The sequence below is a fragment of the Mesocricetus auratus genome, unplaced genomic scaffold, assembly GCF_017639785.1.
Source record: "Mesocricetus auratus isolate SY011 unplaced genomic scaffold, BCM_Maur_2.0 Super-Scaffold_100051, whole genome shotgun sequence".
Classification (NCBI taxonomy): domain Eukaryota; kingdom Metazoa; phylum Chordata; class Mammalia; order Rodentia; family Cricetidae; genus Mesocricetus; species Mesocricetus auratus.
The window spans coordinates 5,010,976-5,036,966 of NW_024429228.1; the positions used below are offsets into that span (position 1 = coordinate 5,010,976).

Here is a 25,991-nt window from a genome sequence, read left to right on the forward strand (position 1 = left end):
TCCAAACACAGAGGTCCCATTCTCTAGAGCTCTCTCTGGAAATGGAGGTGATCAGAAAGATTTCCTATGGTTATGCATTCCCTCATTCCCCCCCCATCTGACTGATGCAGACACACACACACACACACACACACACACACACACACACACACACGTTGAAAGATCCTGCATCCTGCCACATGGATTATGGCACAATATGTGGAATCTGCCTTATTAACCTGCACAACACCATGTACACCGAAGGAACCTCTGTAGCCCAGAAATTCCTTTTGCTCCCTGGGGTTGAATTTTCCCTGAATTGCGCTATTGTGGCTAGTGGTAGAGGGAAGTTAAATGCACTTTAGTCAAATATTTCTGAAGGATGAGCCCCCATTACCTCCTTTATACCAGTTCTAAACTGTTTGCAAACCTTGTCACACATAACTGAATGCGGAATGCCATGTTGAGAATTTCTACAAACCAGACCTTCAGCTTTCCAAACTTTCTTCCCACTACACACCAAAGCATTGCCACCCCCCCCTCCGCATTAAGGCTGACATGGCATCCCCTCATAGGAAATGGGCCCCAACAAGCTAGCTCATGCACCTGGGATACATCCTGGTCAAACTGGCAAGGATCTAATGTTGTCAGGAACCAGAATGCACCTTCACATACCCACTCAATCACGCACTGACAGTACATAATTACAATTAAAATAACACACTAAACAATTTTTCAATCATGAAAGTTTTTCTATTGTAAGCATTCATTCCTGTAACACAGGTGTTGAGGTATCTGACAGCTTACTTAGAGTTTTTCTTCATCGTGGATTGGTATATGTAACTGAAAAGAAGCATATAGGCTTGAGGTCTAAGTTGATGGTACCATTTGGGGAGATTTAGGAAATGATGCCCTTCTGGATGAATGTGTCCCTGGGGGTAGGCATTGAGAATTTGCATCCAGACACCATTTCCAGTTCCCACTCTGCTTCATGCTGCAGGTTGAGGGTGTGAGTTCTTAGCCTGCTGCTATAGCTTCCATTCTGACACTACTTGCCATGCCACTTTCATGGTGATCCTGCATCCCTCTGGAACCAAGATGCCAAATTAAATTCTTTTTTTTCCAAATTGATAAATGACAATTTTATTTTTATGCATAAAGGTAGATGAGAAACCATTACCAGTTCTATTAAAACTGAACATTTCAATTGAAAAGCATAGTATGTATACTTCTTAAATACCATTTTCTAAAATACAGCTTTAAAACATCTAACATGCTTGTGTAATTTCAGTACAATGGCTTCAAGACCAAGTATACATATTACAAGCATCCAGACTGGATTACAAATTATCATAGTCAGCAGCAGCAGCAATATCATCATAATTTTCACATTTTCTTTTCAGCGCATTTGCTGACTCATTGGCTGTATTTTGGTATACCGTATTAGTAGTAGTTAAGAATGTTTTTGGACCCAATCAGTGATGGATTAATCAGAACATTCTGAACTGCTGATGTTGCAGGAATTGATGCTTTCACAGCAGGGGACTGAGAAGCAGGCATCTGGACTGTAAACCTTTGTCCTGTGAGGGCCACTGGAGTGCCTACTTTAGTTGAGACAGACACAGTTTGTGGAGTTGGTGTGCCTAGTGTGGGAGTACTTGGTCTGCTAGAAACTGAACCAACACTTAACCTGGGAACTGTTATTCTTCCTGCAGGAGCAGATGCCTTTTTTCTTTTTCAAAGACTTAAGCCTATAGTTACACAGTACCTATCGGGTGGCGCTCTAGGACCTGAGTATGGCTTGATCAATGGCAAAGGGGTTTGATGTCTTTGTCTTGCAATACCTAATAAAGATCTCTTGGGGGAGGAGAAGTGAAAGACTGGTCTGCACGGTACCTAATAAAAATCTCTTGGGGGAGGAGAAGTGAAAGACTGGTCTGCACGGCACTGAATTGCCAATCGCACATCATCTGCATCAACAGGAGCTTTCTTGGCTTGGCTTGAATAAACTTTAGCATCATCTAGAATTGAGGTCACACATCGGAAGGCAAACTCCAACATCTGATTTATAACTCTCAGCTCATATCCTGTAATCCCCATATCCTTCAGGATCTGTGCCATCATCTGTGTACCTTTCAGCATGCTCTTGGGGGAAGCCAGCTTGCCAGACTCCATGATATCCGGTGATCAGACTTAAATCACCCACATTCATGTCCTTCAGTCCTGATCTTGATGCAAGTTCTTTGCCTAGAATGGTCTTTCCAACCCCTGGTGTACTGGTGAGCATAATATTTGGAAGGACAAAGGACAAATTAAATTCTTTTTTTTTTTTTTTTTTTTTTTGGTTTTTTTCGAGACAGGGTTTCTCTGTGGCTTTGGAAGCTGTCCTGGAACTCGCTTGGTAGTCCAGGCTGGTCTCGAACTCACAGAGATCCGCCTGCCTCTGCCTCCCGAGTGCTGGGATTAAAGGCGTGTGCCACCAAAGCCTGGCCAAATTAAATTCTTATAAGTTGACACAGACCTTATATCACAGGAACAGATAAGAAATTAAAACAAACCCCTAAACTTTTACACCTGAATTAGATATTTCAAGCAATCGAAGAGAAGTATAAAATCTAAAGGGTTACATTATCCTTTAAATTCATGGTGCAAGTGTTACAGCTCTGGAAGGAACCGTACGCTGACTGTCACGAGGCAGGCTATACTTACAGATTAGAGGTAAAAGTATTGGATACCTACAGCTGTGAGGAGAAAGGAATCCTGACTGGCAGATGCCAGCCTATGCATGAAGCTGTGTTCCAGTGGGAGATGGTCTCCTGCAGGGAATAGCAATCCTGCTCCTCTCTGAGAGAGAGCCATCACAGCTACAGGCAAGAGTTTCCAAGCAGAGATGTCTGTTGCTGCCCTGCCCCACTCCCCTCAGGGAGATTCCCAAGAGGTATCCATGCCTCTCTGCTCTGCTCCAAGGGAGTTTCCCTGGCGAGATGGATGTTTTTCCTCAGCTCCACCCCAAACTGTTCCTACTCTGCTTCAACTATAGCAGAAACCACTGCAGAAATCTAACAGTCTGCTCGGGCTCTGGGACTAGGTTGCTCATTCTGCTCTGTTTCCCTAAGGGAGTTTGACAACAGATGTGTTCATTGTTTCTCTGCTCTGCCCCGCTAAGGAAGTTTCTGATCAGCTCACACGTAAGAAGGTCTTCACGCAAAATTCAGATTTGCTGGGGAGGAATGGCTGTCTCTGCCAGAGTGGAAAAGGCAACTGCCAACTGAACAAGCACATGCCTTACATAGGACTTCTTGGGGTGGAGATTTTCCAGGAATAAAATTTTCAGGGTAGAAATTGGTTGGATTTCAATGCCTGGGCCTAACCAGTCCCAGAGACTGGCTGGACTTCATGCTCACAGTTTGGTTGGTTTCAATCTCAGGGATCAGTTGGTTTGCACTTACTTGGTCAAAGGTAGAGTGTATTTCCTTGGTTCTGGATTCAGGAACAAGATGTGTTTCTTTCATTGGTCCATTCTAACATTTTGGCTCTGGTTCAGGGCTAGAGCATTCCTTTGCTGGGCTCTGGATTAGGGGCAAAGAGTGTTTCTTTGGCTCCGGCTTAAGGGCAGTGTGTGTTTCTTTTGCTCGAGTTTCAGGGCCACAGTCTGTGTTTCACTGGTGCTGTTTGCAGGATCAGTGTGTGTTTCTTCAGCTGGCCCACTTACCCTACACACAGGGTTCACAAATTGCTTTTTTTCATGAGTTTGCTAGTGCAAACAATATAAAAACAGAGAGCATAATGCTTGAACCGATTGTTGAAACCATTGATGTTTTTTTCCTACAGAATAAATACTGTTTTGAAATTGATTGTGTGTTAGCTAAAGACCTTACCAAATCTTTTATAATAAAAAGCCCTTTCTTCACTTTTCAGGTACTCAAAGCCTATTATAATATGCAAAAGCTTGAATAGATTGAACACAAAAAAAGTTTTACTCCTGTATAAAGGGTAAAACTTTACCACACTGACTATTTTTATAGGGTTTCAGTGAAGTATGATTTTTTTTCCTCATGATTTCAAAGACTATTGATAAGTACATAGGCTAAAAAAAAATTGATTACATTCATCAGGTTTCTCTCCAGTATGTGTTCTTTTATGCCTTTGAAGATGACTGTCACATGCAAAAGCTTTACCACACTGATCACATTCATAGGGTTTCTCTCCAGTATGTGTTCTTTTATGCATTTGAAGAGTACTGTGCTGAGAAAAGGCTTTACCACACTGATCACACACATAGGGTTTCTCTCCAGTGTGTGTTCTTTTATGTACTTGAAGATGACTATGACATGCAAAAGCTTTACCACACTGATTACATCCATAGGGTTTCTCTCCAGTATGTGTTCTTTTATGCATTTGAAGAGAACTGTGATGAGAAAAGGCTTTACCACACTGATCACATTCATAGGGTTTCTCTCCAGTATGTGTTCTTTTATGTCTTTGAAGAGTACTGTGATGAGAAAAGGCTTTACCACACTGATTACATTCATAGGGTTTGTCTCCAGTATGTGTTCTCTTATGCCTTTGAAGATGACTGTGACATGCAAAAGCTTTACCACACTGACCACATTCATAGGGTTTCTCTCCAGTATGTGTTCTTTTGTGCTTCTGAAGAGAACTGTGATGAGAAAAGGCTTTACCACACTGATTACATTCATAGGGTTTGTCTCCAGTATGTGTTCTTTTATGTACTTGAAGATGACTATGACATGCAAAAGCTTTACCACACTGAGTACATTCAAAGGGTTTATCTCCGGTATGTATTATTCTTTTATGCATTTGAAGAGTACTGTGATGAGACAAGGCTTTACCACACTGATCACATTCATAGGGTTTCTCTCCAGTGTGTGTTCTTTTATGGACTTGAAGATTTCTTTGACGTGCAAAGGCTTTACCACATTGATTACATTGATAGGGTTTGTCTCCAGTATGTGTTCTTTCACGCCCTTGAAGATGACTGTCATATGCAAAGGCTTTAGCACACTGAGTATATACAGAAGGCTTCTCTCCAGTTTGTCTTTCCTCTCCAGTTTGTCGTTCTTCATGCCTGCAAGGATAATTGGCACATATAACAGCTTTACCACATTCAACACACTGTTGAATCTTTGTGTCTGCATGAATTAATTTTACAATTTGGTTCAATTTCAAAGAGGTTATCAGATATCAAGGTTTTATCACTGTGTTTACACTCATGCTGTTCCCTTTCTTGTAGGGTTGTTTTGCATCTATGATGATACCTCTCATTATAATATCCTTTATTATATGCTTCACATTTACAGAATCTTTTTTACTATGGGAGACTTTTTACATATTTGAAGAGAACTGGAAAATTCAGATCTTTACCACCATTATTGCATTCATAAATTCTCTTATAGTGTGAGTCAGACTATATTTGCTAAGTGAACTAGGACGAACAGAATATTTACACAGTTTTAGTACTCACAGGGCTTTTCTGCAGTATGGGTATGTTGATGTATTAACAATGAAGCTGAAAAACCAACTACTTCTATATTGAATCAAATTCAACAAGTATACTCAACGGGGAGACTACTACATATATTCTAATGTTTCTGAGATACAGGTATGTGATGCCTTTCCATATCACTATGCTCATATGGCTTATATCCAGAGTAACCTATGTTACACCTTGTAGAGGAAGAATAACTAAGAAAAGTTTCCAATTGAATTCTCCCAGTTTGAATTTATGTTCCTCATAGACTTGTAGTATAGGGATTAAGGTTTCTACACAAGTATCCCTTGGTTCATGACCAGAATTGCTTCTCCCACTAAACTTAACATTAGCATAGTCACAATGAGTAACACTAGCTTTACTATGGACTATTTGCTTATTAGAAGGTTTTGGAGATATAATAATCATCACCTCTTCAATGAGTATAACTGTTGTAATAGGAGTAGTATGAAATAAATGGATTGACTGTTCTACAACATAGCTTTCATGGTGCTGTGACTAAAATGGTGATATCTACTACGGCATTATCTCCCTGTCTTCTGCCTTAAAAGATTGCCTTGCAAATGCAATTCACCTACCTGAAATTGAGGTTTACAGTTTTAGAATTTAATAATCGTCAATGTACTTTAAGCTGTGCTTATTTTCACTTTTGCTTTTGTTTAAAACTTCCAGGACACATTAAAATTTTTGAGAGGCACATATGTATCATCTTGCACTTGAAAAATTACCTTTCATGTCTTCTAGAACTTTGACAATGTTCTTCCATATTATGGTCTTCCCATCTGTATCCTAAAATATAGTACAAGAGGAATACATTTTTGAAAATTATGTAAAACTGAATTTCCTGTCTTCAACTAACCATAGAACCATGACTGACTTATGCCCTTATTCTTCTTACTCAATCAAATCACAGAAGAGTATCAATAACCAAGAGATAATTGTCCCTTCATTTTAAAATGTGCATGAAAATTCAGTCTTACCTATAGTAGTGAGGTTCATGTAGGTCTCAAGCATCACATTTTGGTAGAGATTCTTCTGGGAAGGGTCCAACAAAGTCCACTCTTCCCAAGTGAAGGCAACATGCACATCATCATAGGTCACTGAATTCTAAAATATCCCAGACATATGTACAACAGAAAGCATGATATTGGCAATATTGTAAATGTATAGTTCTTTGACAGTATCGTCATATAAGTCTTATGCACACCACACTTATTCCATTATACAGACATTATAATGTAATCAACAAGTCACTTTGGAAGGAAAGTGAATAGCATGGTCACCTCTGTCATTTCAGTATCCTTTGAATAGGATATCACCTTGCAAGAGAAATGCCTATTAACAATCAAAGAGAGAATTAGACAGATCAGCAGTAAAGAGTACATATGAGAGAACTGCATGAACAATTACTACCTATAAAAAGGAAAGTAAGATGGACAAACTGGGTGTATTGGCCAACACCTTTAACGCCAGCACTCAGAAGACAGAGGCAGGTACATTTGCCTCTGAGTTGAATGTCAGCCTAGTCTATGCAATCAGGTCTCCAGGACAGACAGATGTACATATTGTCTCCCATGAAACAACCAGTCAAAGGAATACAAAAGAGAAAAGGAAGTCAGAGGCTTTTACTGAAGTTCCTACAAAGAGTTATGCATTCAATCCAGTTCTGTACCCATCTTCCAGAAATCTGAAGTGCCCTAATTTAAACTGTAACATCAACAATATTGTAATGAAAGGTACTGCATATTTAAACAGTTACAAATGGACAGGTGAAAACATTAGCAATATAAATTTGGATCATAATTAATCAACAAAGGGTAGGAAACATCTCAGTAGTAGTGAGCTCTTGCTGGTCTTGCATATATGGGGGCTCAATTGCCAACAACTGCATGGGGAATTACAGCTATCCATTATTCCAAGTTCAGAGTTTCTGAGACATCTTTTGATCACTGTGAAGTCCAGGTAACCATGTGATACATATCCATGAATACAGGTAAAATACTTGTATTCATGAAAAAGTGCAAAACAAGTTGGGCAATGGTGTTACACAACCTTAATCCCAGCACTTGGGAAGCAGAGGCAGGTGGATCTCTGTGTGCTATAGGCCAGTCTAGTCTACAGAGTGAGCACCAGGACAGGCTCCTTAGCTACACAGAGAAGCTCTGTCTTGAAAAGCCAAGGAAACAAAGAAATAGATTAATTCAAAACAAACACAATAGGCTGGAAGAAGGTAATGCACCTGCAATCCACTGACTCGGAAGGCTTAGGACGTATTGGTGTTATGAATATTTAGCTTCCTGGGAAACAGAATGATACCCTCTGCCAAATTTTAAAATTCAAGATATGGCTAAAACTCAGTACAGCAGCATATGCGCAGCATATACAAAAACCTACACTCCATGCCAATCACCCAGTAATACAGAAACAAAAAAAACAACCAGGAATGTGGGCCCACCTCTAATTGCAGGTCTTAGGAGGCAGAATCAGGAGGATCTATGAGTTTGAGGCCAGACTGGCAGGTGTACTGAGGTAATTTTAGGACAAACACAGACAAATCCTGTCTTCAAAACAAACAATTAAAACATCAGGATACCAAACTGCCTTAGCACTAGACAGCAATTGTTTCTACTGTATCTTATGTGATTTAGAGACGGAGTCTATAATGGTAGTGATGACATGATATTATGAGAAGGAAGAAGGCTGATTAGTTTCAAACACAACGAGGAAGAGGAAATGGGTTGAGGCTATTGAGACTCATATTACACCTTCAATGAGAAATTTCATCCAGAAAGAATCCTCTACTAAATAAGCAATTGAAAGAAAGTCACCAAGGAGAGACACATGTTCAAATACATCATTCTTCCTGGGTTATTTTTCATTCAATCAACTACATCCTGCCCCAGGTCAATGGACATCCATGAAGAAAACACATTAGTCACTTAAATGATTCTCATAGTCTGCAACAGCCCCTACACTGTTCAAATGCCCAAAGTCTACTGACACTCAAGACAATCCCTTGACAGTGGTATCTTGTAAAATTAAAAAAAAATGAGTTATACAATTCCAACATGCCATTCACAGAATACCATTCACATTCAAAAGGAGAGAAAAGAAGACATAGTGAGGGAAGACTGAACCAAGGCAAGTCTGAAGGGCAGCAGGAGAAAGACCAAATCTGTTTCAGATGCACGATACTTCAGTTACAAAGAGGTTAGATTAGATGGCCGTATCCATGCAACTTCTCATACATCTCTCTCCTTGGTTACTTCCACTCCCTATATACAACTCGGTCTTCAGGGAAGATGTCTCATAGCTTAGGCATCTCAACATCTTGTGATCCTAAAATCCTAGATGTATTATTTCTGTTTATGCTGTGGAGCATTTGTTATAATGATGCACAGATGTGTTGCATTCATTTATGTTGCATTTGCTTAACGCAATTAAGCTGTGATTCTTTGCCTGTCTAAAATTCTTCATTGGTCTAATAAAGAGCAGAAAGGCCAATAGTGTGAGGCATGGCTGGCAGGTAGAGAGAAGAAATGGAGGAGAAATTTGGGAAGAAAAAGGGAAGGAGGAGCAGGAAGAGGAGAGGATACTAGGGACCCAAAACCCAGCTACACAGCAAGTTATAGAATAAGAAGTAAAGAAATGTATACAGAATAGAGAAAGGAAAGAGCCCAGAGGCAAAAATGTAGATTGGATAATTTAAGTTCAAAAAAGCTGGCTAGAAACAAGCTACAGAATAAGTCTCCATGTCTATGATTTATTTGACAGCTGGGTGGCAGGCAACCAAAACAAAAGAAAGAAAGAGAGAGAGAGAGAGAGAGAGAGAGAGAGAGAGAGAGAGAGAGAGAGAGAGAGAGAGAGAGAAGAAAGAACACCTGGCTTCAATCCCCAAAGCTTCATGCAATGAAGTCTCACAGTCTCCTCACTGGGGTTCTGACTTGGCCAAACAGATGTCTGCAACAATGCTGAACTGTAACCACAGATTAACTTAATTGTGATTCTTTGATTCCAGGAAAAGCACATGATGGGTGCTTCTGTAAAGTTTGGTTTCTTAATTAGAATGGACACTAACATGCTTGGACCACGGATGTAGCAGGTTTTGTATGAAGCTGCTTCCTGGGACTAGGAATCACTTTGCTTACTCCTTCCATAAATTGAAGGTTTAGCTGGATGGAATCTAAACCTTGCATTTCATATCAAGGCCCTTCTCCATAATGGCTATAAACTCCTCGAAAATTACTGCCCATTTCAGCACTTGACTGCCATCAGAATCCACCTTTTCATTTTCATTCATTTCTGCTCCACTTATTTTTTCCCTGTAGACCACTGAGTCATCAGTAATAACAATCCAACACATTCAATATTCCATTTAAGAAATTAATCCTTTACTTTTTAATTCTGCCTTACTAAATTTCTAGGCCATGGGCAGAATAAGAAATATTTTGTAGTCAAAATATCACACAAATGACCTCTAGCTTAATTTTTTTATTCAGTATATTTCTGACTAAAATCCTATGTTCTCAATCCCCACTTTCTGCCATTACTCTTAATATTTCCATCTTCTTGGTACTAAAAGAACAGCCAGGAGCCAGCTGAGAGTACTGGTCTACTCCCTTCTCCACTCAGGGCAGAGGACAGGGAGTGCTTCAGATCTGCCTGCACCCATTATGAGACCCATCAGAATATTGGACCTGCTTGCACACACCAGAAAAGAACCTTGGACCCATACCATCCAGGAAAGGAAAAGACCCAAAAACCAATATGATGCCACCAGAGCATAGGGACTCTATACAAGCAAGACCTGAACATTTGAACACAAATGAAGCAGAAGAGAATGACCTTAAAAAACCTTCATGAAGATGATAGGGACTCTAAAAGAGGAAATGAGAAAATGCTCTAAAGAAATGGAAGAAAAGAAAAACCAAAAATTGCAAGAAACAATTCAAAAAGTGAAAGGTTTGAAAGCTGAAATAGAGACAAAAAAAAAAAAAACAGTCGGAAGGAATGCTGGAATTAGAAAAGGTGTTCAGGAACTACAGATACAAACATAACCAAAAGAATACAAGAGTTGGAAGAGAGAGTCTCAGGCATTGAAGATTCACTAGAAGAAATAGATTCATTGACCAAAGAAAATCTTAAGTCCAACAAATCCCTAACACAAAATATCCAGGACATATGGGACACCATGAAAAGACCAAACCTAAGAATAATAGGTATAGAAGATGGTGAAGAAACCCAACTGAAAGGTGCAGAAAACATATTCAACAAAATCATAGAAGAAAACTTTCCCAACCTAAAGAAAGACATGCCAATGAAAGTACAAGAAGCTTAGAGAACACCAAATAGAGTGGACCACAGAAAAAGTCCCCTCATGACATAATAATCAAAACCTTAAACATACAGAAAAAAGAAAGAATATTATGAGCAGCAAAGGAAAAAGGCCAAGTAGCATATAAAGGCAAACCTATCAGAATCACACCTGGCTTCTCCATGGAAACTCTGAAAGCCAGAAGGTCCTGGATAGATGTCCTACAAACACTAAGAGACCATGGATGCCAGCCCAGACTTTCAATCACTATATATTCTATGACAAAACCAGCAAAACTTTCAATCACTATATATTCTATGACAAAACCAGATTTAAACAATATATACCCACAAACCCAGCCCTACAGAAAGTACTGGAAGGAAAACTTCAACCTAAGGAAGGTAACTGTGCTTACAAAAACATGGGCGATAGATAATCCAACTTTACCAAAGTCAAAAGAAAAAGTGTGGTAAATCCATAAACAATAACACCAACAAGAACAAATAAAAAACAAACAAAAATTAGCACTCAATGGTCCTTAATTGCCCTCAATATCAATGATCTTAACTCATCCATAAAGACACAGAGTAACCAAATGGATCGGAAGATAGAATCCATCCTCCTGCTGCATACAAGAAACACACCTCAACTTCAAAGACAGACATTACCTCAGAGTAAAGGGTTGGGATAAGATTTTCCAATCAAATAGCCCCAAGAAACAATCTGATGTAGCTATCCTAGTATCTAACAAATTAGACTTCAAACTAAAATCAATCAAAAGAGATGAAGAAGGTCATTTCATATTCATCACAGGAAAAGTCCATCAGGAAGAAGTCTCAGTTCTGAACATCTATGCCCCAAATACAAAGGCACCCATGTTTGTAAAAGAAACATTTCTAAAACTGAAATCACACATAAGACCTCACAGAGTTACAGTGGGAGACTTCAACACCCCTCTCTCACCACTACCCAGGAACACCAGACAGAAACTTAACAAAGAAACAAAGGAAATGACTGAACTTATGAACCAATTGGATTTAATAGGCATCAATAGAACATTCCATCCAAACACAGAAGAATTTGCCTTCTTCTCAGCGCCACACGGGATGTTCTTTAAAATCGAACACATACTTGGCAACACAGCAAACCTCAACAGGTACAAAAATATTGGAACAACCCCCAGTATCTTATCAGACCACATGCTTTAACGTTAGAATTCAACAACAAACTGCATAAACCCTACAAACTAAATTGAACAACGCACAATTGCACTATTCCTGGGTCAAGGAAGAAATAAAGAAAGAAATTAAAGACTTCCAAGAATTCAATGAAAATGAAGACACAACATACCCAAACCTATGGGACACTTTGGAAGCAGTGCTAAGAGGAAAATCCATAGCACTAAGTGCTCACATGAAGAAACCGGAGAATAGTCACACTAGAGAATTAACAGAACAACTGAAAGCTCTAGAACAAAAGGAAGCAAACTTACCCCAGGAAATAATCAAACTGGGAGCTGAAATCAGTAAGTAGAAATTAGGAAAATGATACAAAGAATCAATGTAACGAAGAGTTGGTTCTTTGAGAAAATCAACAAAATAGACAAACCTTTATCCAAACTGACCTAAAGGAAGAGGGAGAACATGCAAATTAACAAAATCAGGAATGAAAAGGGGGGCATAACAACAGACACAGAGGAAATTCAGAGAATCTTCAGGTCATACTTTGAAAATCTATACTCCACAAAACATCAAAAGTCTAAAGGAAATGGACACCATAATAGAGGGAGTCATTATAGGTTTGAGGAGAGCTCTGGCACTAGTGAGATTTCCAGAGATCTATAAGGATGACACCAACTGGCAATTTAAGCAATAGTGGAGAGGCTACCTTAAATGTGCTTGCCCAGTAATGAGACTGAGGACTACTTGTATGCTATCCTAGAATTTTCATCCAGTGACTGATGAAAGCAGAGGCAGACACCCAGAGCTAAATACTGAACTGAACTGTTGGAAACCAATTGCTGTGAGGGAGGAGTGATGAGCAAAGGAGTCATGACCAGGCTGGTGAAGCCCACAGAAACAGCTGGACTGAACAAGGGGTTGGTTGCTCATGGACCCCAGACTGATGGCCGAGAGGCCAGCATGGGACTGATCCAGATCCCCTGAACATGGGTGTCAGTGAGGAGGCCTAGGCAAACTTTGAGGCCTCAAGTACTAGATCAGTGTTTATCCCTGGTATCTGAATGGACTTTGGGAACCCATTCCACACGGAGGGATGTTCTCTCAGTCTGGACACAAGGGGGAGGGCCTAGGCCCTGCCCTGGAAAATATGACAGACTTTGGAGACCCCCATGAAGGGTCTTACCTTCTCTGGAGATGATTGGATGGAGGGTTGGGGGGATGGAGGGGCGGGGAGGAGGGGAGGGAGCGGGAGCAGGAGCAGGAGCTGGGATTGACATGTGAAGCAAGCTTGTTTATAATTTAAATAATAAAAAAAGAACAGCCAGTTAGGTTCTGTATATAATTTTCTACAGTTTATTCCACCTGAGCTCCTGAAATCATCCACGTTTTTCCAAATGACAATATTCGCAGGTTCTACTGAACAAGAAAATCACCCTTGGTGTTCAATTTTTAGTTCTAGCTTGGATTTATGCTCCTGTGATTAAATCCTCTAACCAAAGCATCTCAGTCAATGAATGTGTTTATTTGTCTGATGTGTCAGATCACACTCTTTCATTTAGGGTACTTAGGATAGAAATTCATGCTAACAATTGAAGGCAAAACCATGGGCAAATATTGTTTCCTGGCTTTTCCCTTGCCTAGTTACTGTCTCGGGCTCAGGGAGCTCCCTTCTCAAGTCCAGGTCCACATTCTTAGGGAGTCGACCATGCTTAGTGGAGGTGCTTTCCTCCATCAATCATCAATAAACACAATCTATCACAGACATAGCAGTTTCTGGCTATTATAAAAAAGCTAGTAAGAGCATAGTTGAGCAATATTCATGTGGTAGAATGTAGGAGAATCTTTTGGGTATATGATATAACTGAGTCTTTAGGTAGATTGACTCCTGATTTTCTGAGTACTGCATACTGATATCCATAGTGGCTATACAAGTTTGTACTTGCAACAACAATGCATTCCCTTGCTCCATGCCCTTGACAGCATAAGCTGTCACTTGTATAATTGATCATAACCATTCTGACAAGTGTAAGATGAAATCTCCAAGTAATTTTCACATGAATTTCCCTGATGGCTCAGCACGTTGAATATTTCTTCAAGTGTTTCTCAGCTACTTTAGACTCCTCTACTGACAATTCTGTTTAGACATGTACCCCATTATAATTGGATTATCTGGTTTGTTGTTGTCTAGTTTCTTGAGTTCTTTATCCAGAGTGAGGCAACCCAGAAACACATAAAAAAAAACAAAAACCTGTTCTACTCATTTATAAATGTATATTAGCAGGTAAGTACAGTAAAATCACGGTTAATCACAGTATAATCCATAGATGCAGAGAGGCTACATAATAAGAATGGTTCTAGGAGAGATGCACGGATTGCCCTGGGAAGAGGAAACACAATCGACTTTACAGGTGCACCAAAGGCAAGAGAGGATGGAGCATAAAAAAAAATGAGTAAGGAGGGGAGAGAGAGAAAGATACAGGAAGAGAAGACTGGAACATTGGAGCAGGGGATGTGGAAACAGTGAAGTGCAAACTTCCTGGAGCATACGACGCTGACACTAGTGAGGCCTCCTGCTAGTCAACAATATGAAGGCTGAACCAGCCATCTTCTGTAACCTCCCAGTGATGGGACTAAGACACTAAGCCAGCCACAAAGTATGAGGACCACACTTGTCCTGCCTGCAAGGTATCCTGGGGCAATGGTGTGTCTCAAAGCTTCTGTAGTGGCCAACCAATGACTGGTCTAACCTGAAGCCCAAGTTGTAAGAGAAAGCCTATGTCTACACTGTCTGGATGGCCAGGAACCAGAACCTGGATGGCTCAGAGAACTAAAGTAGACCCAAATAAAACTGTCCAAGAAAAAAAAATCAATGAAATGATTCATAACTATATTCAGTTATAATAATAGATTGCTGCCTAGGCCATCAGTTATTAGAGTGGTTTCTTCCAGATGCCAATGCGAGCACATGCGGAGATCCCTAACCAAACATCAGCTTGACCTCTAGGAATTCTGGGAATGAAAGGTGAGGATTGTAGTATCCAGAGGGGTTGAGGAAACCAGGAGAACATGACCCACAGAATCGACTCAGAAAATCTGAAGTGGCAATCATGGACCTGAATGGCTCTGTGACAGGTCCTCTGCATAAAAGCTGTGGTTGTTTAGCTTGGGGTATTTGTAGGGCTCCTAACTGGAGGAGTCATGGTATCTCTGCCTCTTTTGCCTGCTCTTGGAAACCTTGTCTTCTTGCTGGGTTACTTTGCCATCCTTGATATGAGGGTTTGTGCCTAGTCTTATTGTACATTGTTATGATGTGTTCGTTTGACATCCCTGGAAGGCCTGCTCTTTAAGAAGAGCAGTGGGTCTGGGGAAATGGGAACTTGCAGGAGGGAGGCTGGAAGGAGTGGAGGAAGGGGAAGCTGCCATCAGGATGTATTGTATTGAGAGAAGAATAAACACAAAGAAAAACAAAAACAATGAAAATGTATTTAGTCTCAGTTCAAAAATCCTCATAATCGGTAGCACCTAAACAGTACAAATGTTCAAAGTCTCTTCTGACAATGGAGACAATCTCTTGACTGTCACATGTTGTAAAATCAAGAAACAAACTAAGGACTTCAAACATACAATGGCACAGGATATATTACCACTCAGATAAAGAGGAATATGGCTGAGTTTCAGACCCAGTGCAGGTAGACAATGCCTGCTCATAAGCATGTCAGACCACCCAGAAGAACAGGTAGGCAGCAGGCCATGAGCCCATGAAACTCCCACAGACACAATTCCCCACCAACCATAGAGCTGCAACTGCCAAACTCATGTCCCCACCCACAAATCAGATGGACATCCTCTGTTGAACTGCAGGCTACCCCAGCCAGAAGAACAGGGGGGCAAAGTGAGGCAAAGATTCACTGCTGAACTAGAGGCTACGACAGTGATGAGAAACCCACAGAGGTTGCTCACCTGCCCACCTACTTCATTCTTTCAATAACCCCCAGTACATCCCCAATCCCACTTCTCTCCTTATCTCTGTGTTGTAGCCTCCAATTTGGTTGGAGACCTTTTGGTCAAATAAAGTGAACACCATCGGCCAGAAGTTCACAAAGGCCATCTGCTCACAGACCTCCCACACTCTCTCATTGCCCCCTAAAAACTATCCCTAAACTCCCTCTCCTTTTCTCTTTTATACCCCAAAACTTGGGCAGATACTCCCTGTCACACCTACTGCAAGACTTCCAGACCCAAATTGGGGTAAGAACCCCTGTTCAAGCATAGACCACCCAGAACAGAAGACCAGAGAACAAATAGAATCCAAGGAATAAAAGACCCATCCAACAAAGAGAAACTGAGAAATAGACATATAGAGCCACAATCACCTTAAAACCAGCATAAGAGCAAAATCAACAACAGCCAGAGTAATGTTGCTATCAGATTCTAGTTATCCTATTGCACCAAGTCATGAATATTCCAACACAGATGAAGCACAATTGGGTTAAGATCAATTTTATGAAGATGATAGACCTTAAAAAGGAAGTGAATGAATTCTTAAAGAAAGCAATGAAAGAATAAGTAAAATATTGGAGAAAAATTAATAAATCACATTAAAAACAATCAGCTGAAGGAAATGAATGAATCTCTTGAAGACTTGAAAAGGGAAATAATTGCCATGAAAACATGGAAACTTAATGGATTATGGTAACGAAAATCTAGATAAGTGAACAGGATATACAGAGGCAAGCTTCACCAAAAGAATCAAAGACATAAAACAGAATTTCAGTCTTTGAAGGTATGGCACAAAAAATAGCTATATTGACAAAGAAAATTTTAAAACTAAAAAGTTCCTGAAACATAACATCCAGGAAATCTAGAACACTATGAAAAGACTAAACCAAACAAAACAGGACACAAGGAGAAGAATCTCAGCTCAAAGGCTCAGAAAAAATAGCTTCAAAGAATTCATAGAGAAAATTTTTTCTAACTAAAAGAAGGTCACAGTGATGGGGAGATTTCCAGAGATCTAAAAGGATGACACCAACTGGCAATCTAAGCAACAGATGAAATGCCCTTCCCAGATAATGATATTGATGGCTACCTTATATGCCATCCTAGAGCCTTCATCCAGTGGCTGATGGAAGCAGAGGCAGACACCCACAGCTAAACACTGAACTGAACTCCTGGAAACCCAGTTTCTGAGATGGAGGAGTGAAGACCAAAGGGGTCAAGACCAGGCTGGTGAAATCCACAGACACAGCTGCCCTGAACAAGGTGGAACTCATGGACCCAAGACTGATGGCTGAGAAACCAGCATAGGACTGACCCAGAACCCCTGAATGTTGGTACAGTGGGGAGACCTTGGTAATCTGGTAGTAGATCAATATTTATCCCTGGCATATGAAAGGATTTTGGGAGCCTATTCCGTGTGGAAGAACACTCTCTCAGATGATATGATCAGGAACAAGGCAAGGCTGTCCCCTCTCCCAATACCTCTTCAAAATTGTAGTGGAAGTTCTGGCTCGAGCAATAAGACGACAAAAGGAGATACAAATTGGAAAGGAAGGGGTCAAACTTTCACTATATGCAGATGATATGATAGGTTACATAAGTGACCAAAAAACTCTACCAGGGAACTCCTACAGCTGATAAACACCTTCAGCAAAGTGGCAGGACACAAGATTAACCCAAGAAAATCAGTAGCCCTACTATATACAGACTAAAAAGGGGCTGAGAAAGAAATCAGAGAAACATCACCCTTTGCCACAAACAACATAAAATACCCGGGGGTAACACTAACCAAACAAGTGAAAGACCTGTATCACAAGAACTTTGAGTCTTTAAAGAAAGAAATTAAAGAAGACACCAGGAAATGGAAAGATCTCCCATGCTATTAGATAGGTAGGATCAATGTAGTAAAAATGGCAATCCTACCAACAGCAATCTACAGACTCAATGCAATTCCCATCAAAATCCCAGCACAATTCTTCACAGACCTTGAAAGAACAATTCTTAACTTTATTTGGAAAAACAAAAAACCCAGGATAGCCAAGACAACCCTGCTCAACAAAGCAACATCAGGAGGCATCACCATCCCTGACTTCAAGCTCTGTTATAGAGCTATAGTCCTGAAAACAGCTTGGTATCGGCACAAAAATAGGTCTCATTAATAAGTGGGACCTCCTGAAACTGGAAAACTTCTGTAAGGCAAAGGACACAGTCAGTAAGACAAAAAGGCAGTCCACAGATTGGGAAAAGATATTCACTAACCCCACATCTGACATAGGGCTGATCTCCAAAATTTACAAAGAACTCAATAAGCAAGTCTCCAAAACACCAAAGGATCCAATTAAAAAGTGGGGGACTGAACTAAATAGAGAATTCTCAATAGAAGAGTATTGAGAAAGTGTTCAACATCATTAGCTATTAGGGAAATGCAAATCAAAACAACTCTGAGATACCATCTTACTCCTGTCAGAATGGCTAAAATCAAAAACACCAATGACATTTTGTGCTGGAGAGGATGTGGACAAAGGGGAACACTCCTCCACTGGTGGTGGGAGTGCCAACTCATACAGTCACTATGGAAATCAGCATGGAGATTCATCAGGAAAATGGGACTCAGTCTACCATAAGACCCAGAAATTTCACTCTTAGGAATATACCCAAAAGATGCCCATTCACACAACAAGGATGTCTGTTCCACTATGTTCATAGCAGCATTATATGTAATAGCTAGATCCTGGAAGCAACCTAGATGCCCCTCAACTGAAGAGTGGATAGAGAAAATGTGGTACATTTACATAATGGAGTACTGATAGGAAATGTCATTCTGTAATCTGTCTCTTATTGGTTGTTGAATAAAGCACTGTTGGATAATAGGGAAGCAAGATAGGTGGGACTAGGAGTCAAGGAGGACTCTGGGAAGGAAAAACACAGGGAGTCATCATGTAGCTGCCATAGGGTAAGAAGTCCGGACCCTTTCTCCAGTAAGAGAAATACTTACACTAACAATTATGGAGTAGATACTTAAGTCAGAGATAACCAGTAAGAAACCAAGCAAACGGCCAACAGCTTCATAATTAATACAGTGTCTTGTATGTTATTTGGGGACTGCAACTGTGGCAGAGCCCAATTGGCTGGCAGAGGAAATCTATACTTTACAGAGTACTACTCAGCAGCAAAAAAACAATGCAATCTTGAAATTTGCAGGCAAATGGATGGCACTAGAGGAAACCATCCTGAGTGAGTTAACCCAGACACAAAAAGACAAACATGGTATGTACTCACTCATATATGGATTTTAGATATTGATCAGGGGAGTCTCAGCCTACAATCCCAGTGCTATTGAGTCTGGGAAACAGGGAGGTTCCCAAGAGAGACGCATGATACCCCAGAGAAGTAGAATGAGGCAAAATCTCCTGAGCAGATTGGGAACATCAGGAGAGGGGAGAGGGAGACAGGAAAATGAGAGGGGAATAAGAGGAAGGGAGAAGAAGGCATGGGGGAGCAGGAAGGTTGAGTCGAGGTAAGAATAGAGGAGAGCAGGATGAGTGATACCATGCTAGATTGAGTCATTAAAGACTAGAGGAGAAAGCGGACTCTAGTGAGATCTTGGATAACGCCAACTGGCAAACTAAGGAATAGTGCCCCTCCTTGATTGTAAGGTAGATGACTACCTTATATGCCATCGTAGAACCTTCATCCAGTGACTGATGGAAGCAAAGACAGATACCCACAGCTAAGCACTGAACTGAACTCCTGGAACCTAGTGACAGAGATGGAGGAGTGATGAGCAAAGGGGTCAAAACCATGATGGTGAAACCTACAAAGATAGCTGACTGGATAAGGGGGAGCTCTTGAATCCCAGACTGATGCCTGAGAGGCCAACAGGGGACTGATCCAGACTCCATGAATGTAGTCTCAGTGAGGAGGCCACAGAAATCACTGGGGCCTTGGGTAGCAGATCAGTGTTTACCATGGTGTATGAATGATCTTTGGGAGCCCATTCCAAATAGAGTGATGCTCTCTCAGCCTGGACACATGGGTAAGGGCCTAGGTCCTGCCTTGGATGAAATGACAGACTTTAGAGATTCCCCCCAAGGAGGGCCTCACCCTCCCTGGGGAATGATGTGGGGATTGGGTGGGAGGCTGGAGGGGTGCTGTTGGAGGTACAAAGGAGGAGGGGTGGGAAAGGGAGCTGGGATTGACATGTCAAGCATTCATGTTTCTAATTTAAATAAAAGCATTACAAAAATATAATGTATAATTAAATGCAGATTTAGATAGTCAAAACTTGTGTTAGTTAGATTTTCTAGATATATAGAGATATATTTCAAGTGGATATTCTTCAAACCTTTCAAAGACCTATAGAATATGTCATTTAATATGGTTTAGGGTTTTTGTTGATAATGAGACTCAACTGTTCCTGGCAACATCAATCATGTCAGAGAGAAAGATGGGCATCAAAGAAACTTGTTATGAAGATTGCTTTTGATACAGCAAGACTAGCCATTTGGGTAAGAAACTGCTCTTGCCTAGACTGTTTGACTGTATGCTGTGTAAAATGGACATGCAGGACCCACAGAAAAGTGACTGCTGAACTTGCAAGATAAGTTGGGACAGTCTTGAAGGGTTCCTGTTTCATGAAGAGTCTGCCTGACATTCTGCCTGACACAGAGAAAAATGACTGACAATCTCCCAATATAAGCAGGACAGTTTCAAATTTCTTGCTTCACTGAGAAGTGTGCCAGATACACTATAGCCTATGTGCTGAAGATAGATGCTACAAAGTTACAGAGGAACTATGGGTATCTAGGCAGCAAGATGTCTGTGTCAATTCTAGAGTTTATATATTATCCTTCTGAGGTCTTTAATGGAGTTGAAGACAGGTAATTATTGTTTTCCTTAGTTATGATAAAAGATAAGTTACATTTAAAACTTTAGTTTCACAAAGATAGGATAGATGATAGAATATTTTTTTAATTTTGCCAAATATTAACAGACTAAATATTGTTGACTATAGTTTTTGCTTGATAACTGTTTTGTATATATACTTATACTAGGTTAAATTTAAAACTTTTCCTTTCATTTAGACAAAAATAGAGGAGATCATGGGGGATGTCCTTCTGTATATATGTTTCTCTTATTGGTTGATGAATAAAACACTGTTTGGCCAGTAGAGGCAGAAAGATAGGCAGGACTTGGAGATGAGGAAAATTCTGAGAAAGAAAGGCAGGGAGAGGCAGGAAAGAGATGTAATATAGCCACCAAAGGAGAAACGGGTCCCGACATTCTCTGGTAAGCAGAAACCACGTGGAAATACATAGGCTAATAGAAATAGCTTAATAATTAAAACAGAGCTAGTTACTACATCAGCTTCATTGACAGTCAGGGAATTCAATTCTTACACAGGTCCCTCTTCATTTTCATGTCCCCGCAAAAAGCCAGAGACACTGGCAGACACTCATTAACTAACTACTCCATTTTCCTTCTCACTGAGCTCTCAAGGCCCAGTCTGGAAGGAGTTGCAGGACTGTCTTCTCAGCACTGGGCAGCAGAGGCAGGAGGAGGTGTTCAAAGCAACTTTCAATTACATAACATGAGCCAAGTCTAAGCCACAGCAGGCATTGCCTTTAATAGAAATAAATAAACAGGACTTGAGAGGAAAGGAATGAAACTATTAATGACCTAGAAACATTAGAGAACATAAAGAAATAGGGGAAAAAAACTTAAAGAAAATGTTAAAAAAAAAACAAGTGACATTTACAAATGACTAAAATAGTGTCTTTTTAAGTTAAAAAACCTAGGTATATTGACTTTGAAAAGGAGAAGGCCTTCTCTAGTAGAGGGACTGTCGTTAGTAAGAGACTGACTGATTTTGTTCATACACGCTTGTTGATGCTGACATCTGTAGCCTGACACTCAGAGTTAGAGTCAATGGTCTGTTTCTCAAACCTCTGAGCTGACATAACTCCATCAAGCAGGATTGAGCATATCTACATAGGAGCTTTGCCTAATTGAATATTCAGTATTCTTTGGTGCAGGTTGAACTTTCCAAATTGTACATCAACCAGTCTGGTCTTTCTTCATTTGCAAGACATCAATTAGTACAGGCTGGGAAATTACAAAATCATTAGCCCTGCTACAGTCAGGTCTTTTTCATAATTGTACTCCAGCATCTGTTTGCTTGCCTTCTTTCACCCTGCAGTGAACACAACAATTCCTTCCAGTCTGCTCTGAAGGCAGAACTACGCTTGCTCCACATGCAAATCCTTTTCCTGTGATTACAATGGATAGTAGACTACATGACTCAAATGGACAATTCTGATACTCTGAGGCGGTACAATCATTTAAGATTTTGGAGGTGTAGTACAGAGAACAGTATGGTCATTGCCTGGCAAAGCAACGGACTGGGACCAAGGTAACTTGTGTCAACATAAGAGTGCTTGTCTCAGAAACATTTTTCTAAAAGGCTGGAGATGCAGCTGTTCTTGAAATAATATGGCTTCCCAGGGAGAAATCACTTCACACACTTAAGAGATTAATAAAGAAAAATATCTTCAATGATATCATCCACCTCTGGCTAATGCTCAAAGAGGAGCCAGCCTAGAACAGATTTGCATCCACATATGCTGCCATCCTGGTTTCTTTTAGGTTCAGTCACCAGGGCACGCTTTGAACAATTTAAGTAGTGACAGGAGACTGCAAGTCTAGACACTTAGGCAGAGGAGAAACTTACACAACAAAGATATTCCCAGAATTACTTTTAAAGTGCACCAGTGACGTGAAACAGTAGTACCTTCAGTGACAGGATCCAGGGTGAAGGTCACAGGCATGAGAAAGATAGGACAAGTAGAAAGTAGAAAAGATAAAAGCTGGGCTTGGGCAGTCTTGCATAATCTGTGTCTCATGCCAAGTAGGTTTCTTAAGAAGAATAGTATCTTGTACACTACTTCCAGAGAGGACATGGTGGAAATGGTTAGCAGAAAGTACCTTACAATGGGACAAACTCAGGAGGAGGATAATGAAACAATGCTGCATAAGAGGAACGCAGGGTTTGTCAAGAATATTATTAAGTCCACGGTGGCATTAGGACTGATAACCATAGCCACATATGGTGGCTCTTTTTCCTACCTACTTTACCTCTCCCCTCCTCCTTGCTCCCAATTTGCTCAGAAGCACTTGTCCCTTTCCCCTTCTCCAGGGGACCATGTATATCTCTCTTAGGGTACTCCCCGTTTCCTAGTTTCTCTGGAGGTATGGATTTTAGGCTGGTAATCCTTTGCTCTATGTCTAGTGCAGAAACTTATGCAATAAATTCATAGAAAAAAATTTTCCAAGCTAAAGAAGCACATGCCTGCACAAGAAGCTTACCGAACACCAAATAGACTGGACCAAAACAAAAAGTCCCCTAGACACATAACAAACAAAGCACCAATCATATAGCATAAAGAAAGAACATTAAGAGCTGCAAAGGAAAAGGGTCAAGAAACATATGAAGGCAGGCCTATCAGAATTATACCAGGCTTCTCAAATGCAAACTCTGAAAACCAAAAGGTCCTGGATAGATGTTCTACAAATACTAGGAGACCAAGGATGCCAGCCCAGACTACTATACCCTGCAAACCTTTCAATCACTATAGAGGAGAAAAAAAATGATATTCCATGACAAAACCAGATTTGAACAATACATATCCACAAATCCAGCTGTACAGAAAGTATTGGAAGGAAATCACCAACCCAAAGAAGTTAGCTACACACACAGAAATATAGGCAATAAACAATCCCACATTACCAAAAGCCACATAAATAAAAAAATAAATAAAAAGGGAAATATTCACACAATAATACCAGTAACAATAATCCAAAAATGAACAAGAATCAATGGTCACAAGTATCTCTTAATATCAATGGTCTTAATTCACCTATAAAAAGACACAGGCTAACAGCATGAATATGAAGACAGAATCCATTGTTATGCTGCATACAAGAAACATACCTCAGCTTCAAAGACAGACATTACCTCTTCATTTGTATGTTCCCCCAAAAAGCCAGAGACATTGGCAGACACTCACTAACTGCTCCATGTTTCCTTCTCAATGAGCTGTCAATGCCCATCCTGGAAGGAGTTGCAGGACTTCCCATCAGAGGCATGACTGGGTTTTCAAAGCAATTCCCAGTTACATAGCCTGAGGCAGCCATAAGCTATAGGAGACATTGCTCTACACAGAAATCAATAATTGACATCATTTGAGAGAAAAGTAATGAAACTATCAATGGCCTAGAAACAAGGAGAACAGAAACAGATAAGATCAACAATGCATTTTAAAACAATGCCAATAAGTGAATTTTAAAATGATTTAAAAAAATTCTTTTTGGCTTTTGGTTTTTGGAGACAGGGTTTCTCTGTATTGCTTTGGAGGTTGTCCTGGAACTCACTCTGTAGACCAGGTTGTCCTCGAACTCACAGAGATCCGACTGCCTCTGCCTCCCAAGTGCTGGGATTAAATACATGAGCCACCAACGTCTGGCCCAAAATAATGTATTTTTTAAATGAAAATGTTCATTATGTTGACTTTGAAAAAGAGTAGGCACTTCCCTAATAGAGTGAATGTCATTAATAGGAAATAAATTGATATCGCCCATATGCATATGTTAGATGCTAATATCTGTAAAAGACACATAGATCTCTTTCTCAACCTGTGCGCTGACTGAGGTTAAACAAACAAAGCTACACAAGAGGAACACAGGGTATCTCAAAACATTGCTGACTAAGCCCACCATGGCCTGGAACTGAAAACCACAGTTCCATGTGGTGGGAAGAGTTGGGTTCTCAGGATCTGAAGCAACCCATCCACAAAGGCACTGGCCCCAGACCATTGCCTGCTCTCTCAAGCCTATTCCTGGTTCTGGAGAAGAAGCTCTGTTTCATTCTTAGTACACCAGGCCCTTAAGGAAAGCTCCCAGTGCCTAGGTTCCAGGCTGTTATTATCTCTCCCAAGAATGGTCCTTCCCCTGCACAGGGGCCTGAATGCAAGCCTGTCTTGATCAGGGAAGTCCTTAACACAGCAGCGTTTTACATTCCATACACATGCCACCTGGTGTCATACTGCACGTCTGGCAGAACTAGCTTTTCTCAAGAAGAGAACTGAACCTTTACAGCACACCAGGACTTAATATTGGTTGCCAACCCTCCTTGAGCTGCTTGTTAGAGACCATTCTTTAATATGGCGATGGGTCTAGAGCTGGTTGTAAATCACGGGTCACTTCTTAGTAACGGTTTGGAGCCATATGTCTGGACAATCCAGGTGAACAAACGTGTATCCTAGCATCCTAATCTCTAAAAAGCCAGGTTAGTATACACTTAACTTTTGAATGTTCTAGAGGCAGTCCTCCCTCAGTTTAATTCTACTTTGTGTGACTTACTATTTCCTCTACATTGGTAAATCCTTTAAATCACCCATTCTACTCGTCAACATCACAGCTGAGTAGCAGAGTGCTACCCAACACATGAGATGCCTTTTACAACCTCCCCAAAATTAACTAGAAATGGATCGTACAAGTAAAGTTTAAATGCAAAGTGCTGAACCTCTAGAAAACTAGACTTCTCCAGGTTTGGCAACCTGCTTTCCATGGATTCGCCAAAAGTATGTTGAAGTTCACTAGAAAGCTGTTTCTACACAGAGCTCCCTGGCCCCAAGGCTGAGCAGATTCAGCCGACAAGGGAAGTTACTCAGAAGCCTGCAGCTGGGTCCAGGGAGTTGCACGGACCGCAAGGGACTTCACAAGACTGGGAGTCTGGCTGCAGGTTCCCACCCAGATCCAGGGAGGATCCACCACGCTGGCTCCAGTAACTCATCATCTGCTGCTGCTCTCCATCTGGGAAAAGCAGACCCTCGCTCACCATGTGGTTTTCCGGACCATCCATGGTCTCCGCCGAGCTCCTGGCAGCACAGCACACAAAACACAGGCGCTAAACTTCTCTTCAAAGCCAACCCGGAAGTCAGCGACAGGA

The 25,991-nt window shown here is 40.7% G+C and overlaps 1 protein-coding gene and 1 pseudogene across 2 annotated transcripts; both read right to left on the minus strand.

Moving 5' to 3' along the window:
• Nucleotides 1–710: 710 nt before the first annotated feature.
• On the minus strand, nt 711–2,154 carry LOC121136142 (annotated as a pseudogene).
• Nucleotides 711–25,991, minus strand: LOC121136141 (zinc finger protein 431-like). Of its 2 annotated transcripts, XM_040735851.1 has the most exons (5): nt 25,881–25,991; nt 6,472–6,598; nt 6,220–6,280; nt 4,885–5,068; nt 711–4,629 (listed from the first exon to the last, which is right to left on the minus strand). In XM_040735851.1, exons 1-5 carry the CDS (start codon nt 25,902–25,904, stop codon nt 4,048–4,050), a joined length of 978 nt encoding a protein of 325 aa, XP_040591785.1. In that variant the 5' UTR covers nt 25,905–25,991; the 3' UTR covers nt 711–4,047. The 2 variants fall into 2 exon arrangements, with proteins under 2 accessions (XP_040591785.1, XP_040591784.1); XM_040735850.1 differs by having other exon boundaries at nt 711–5,068.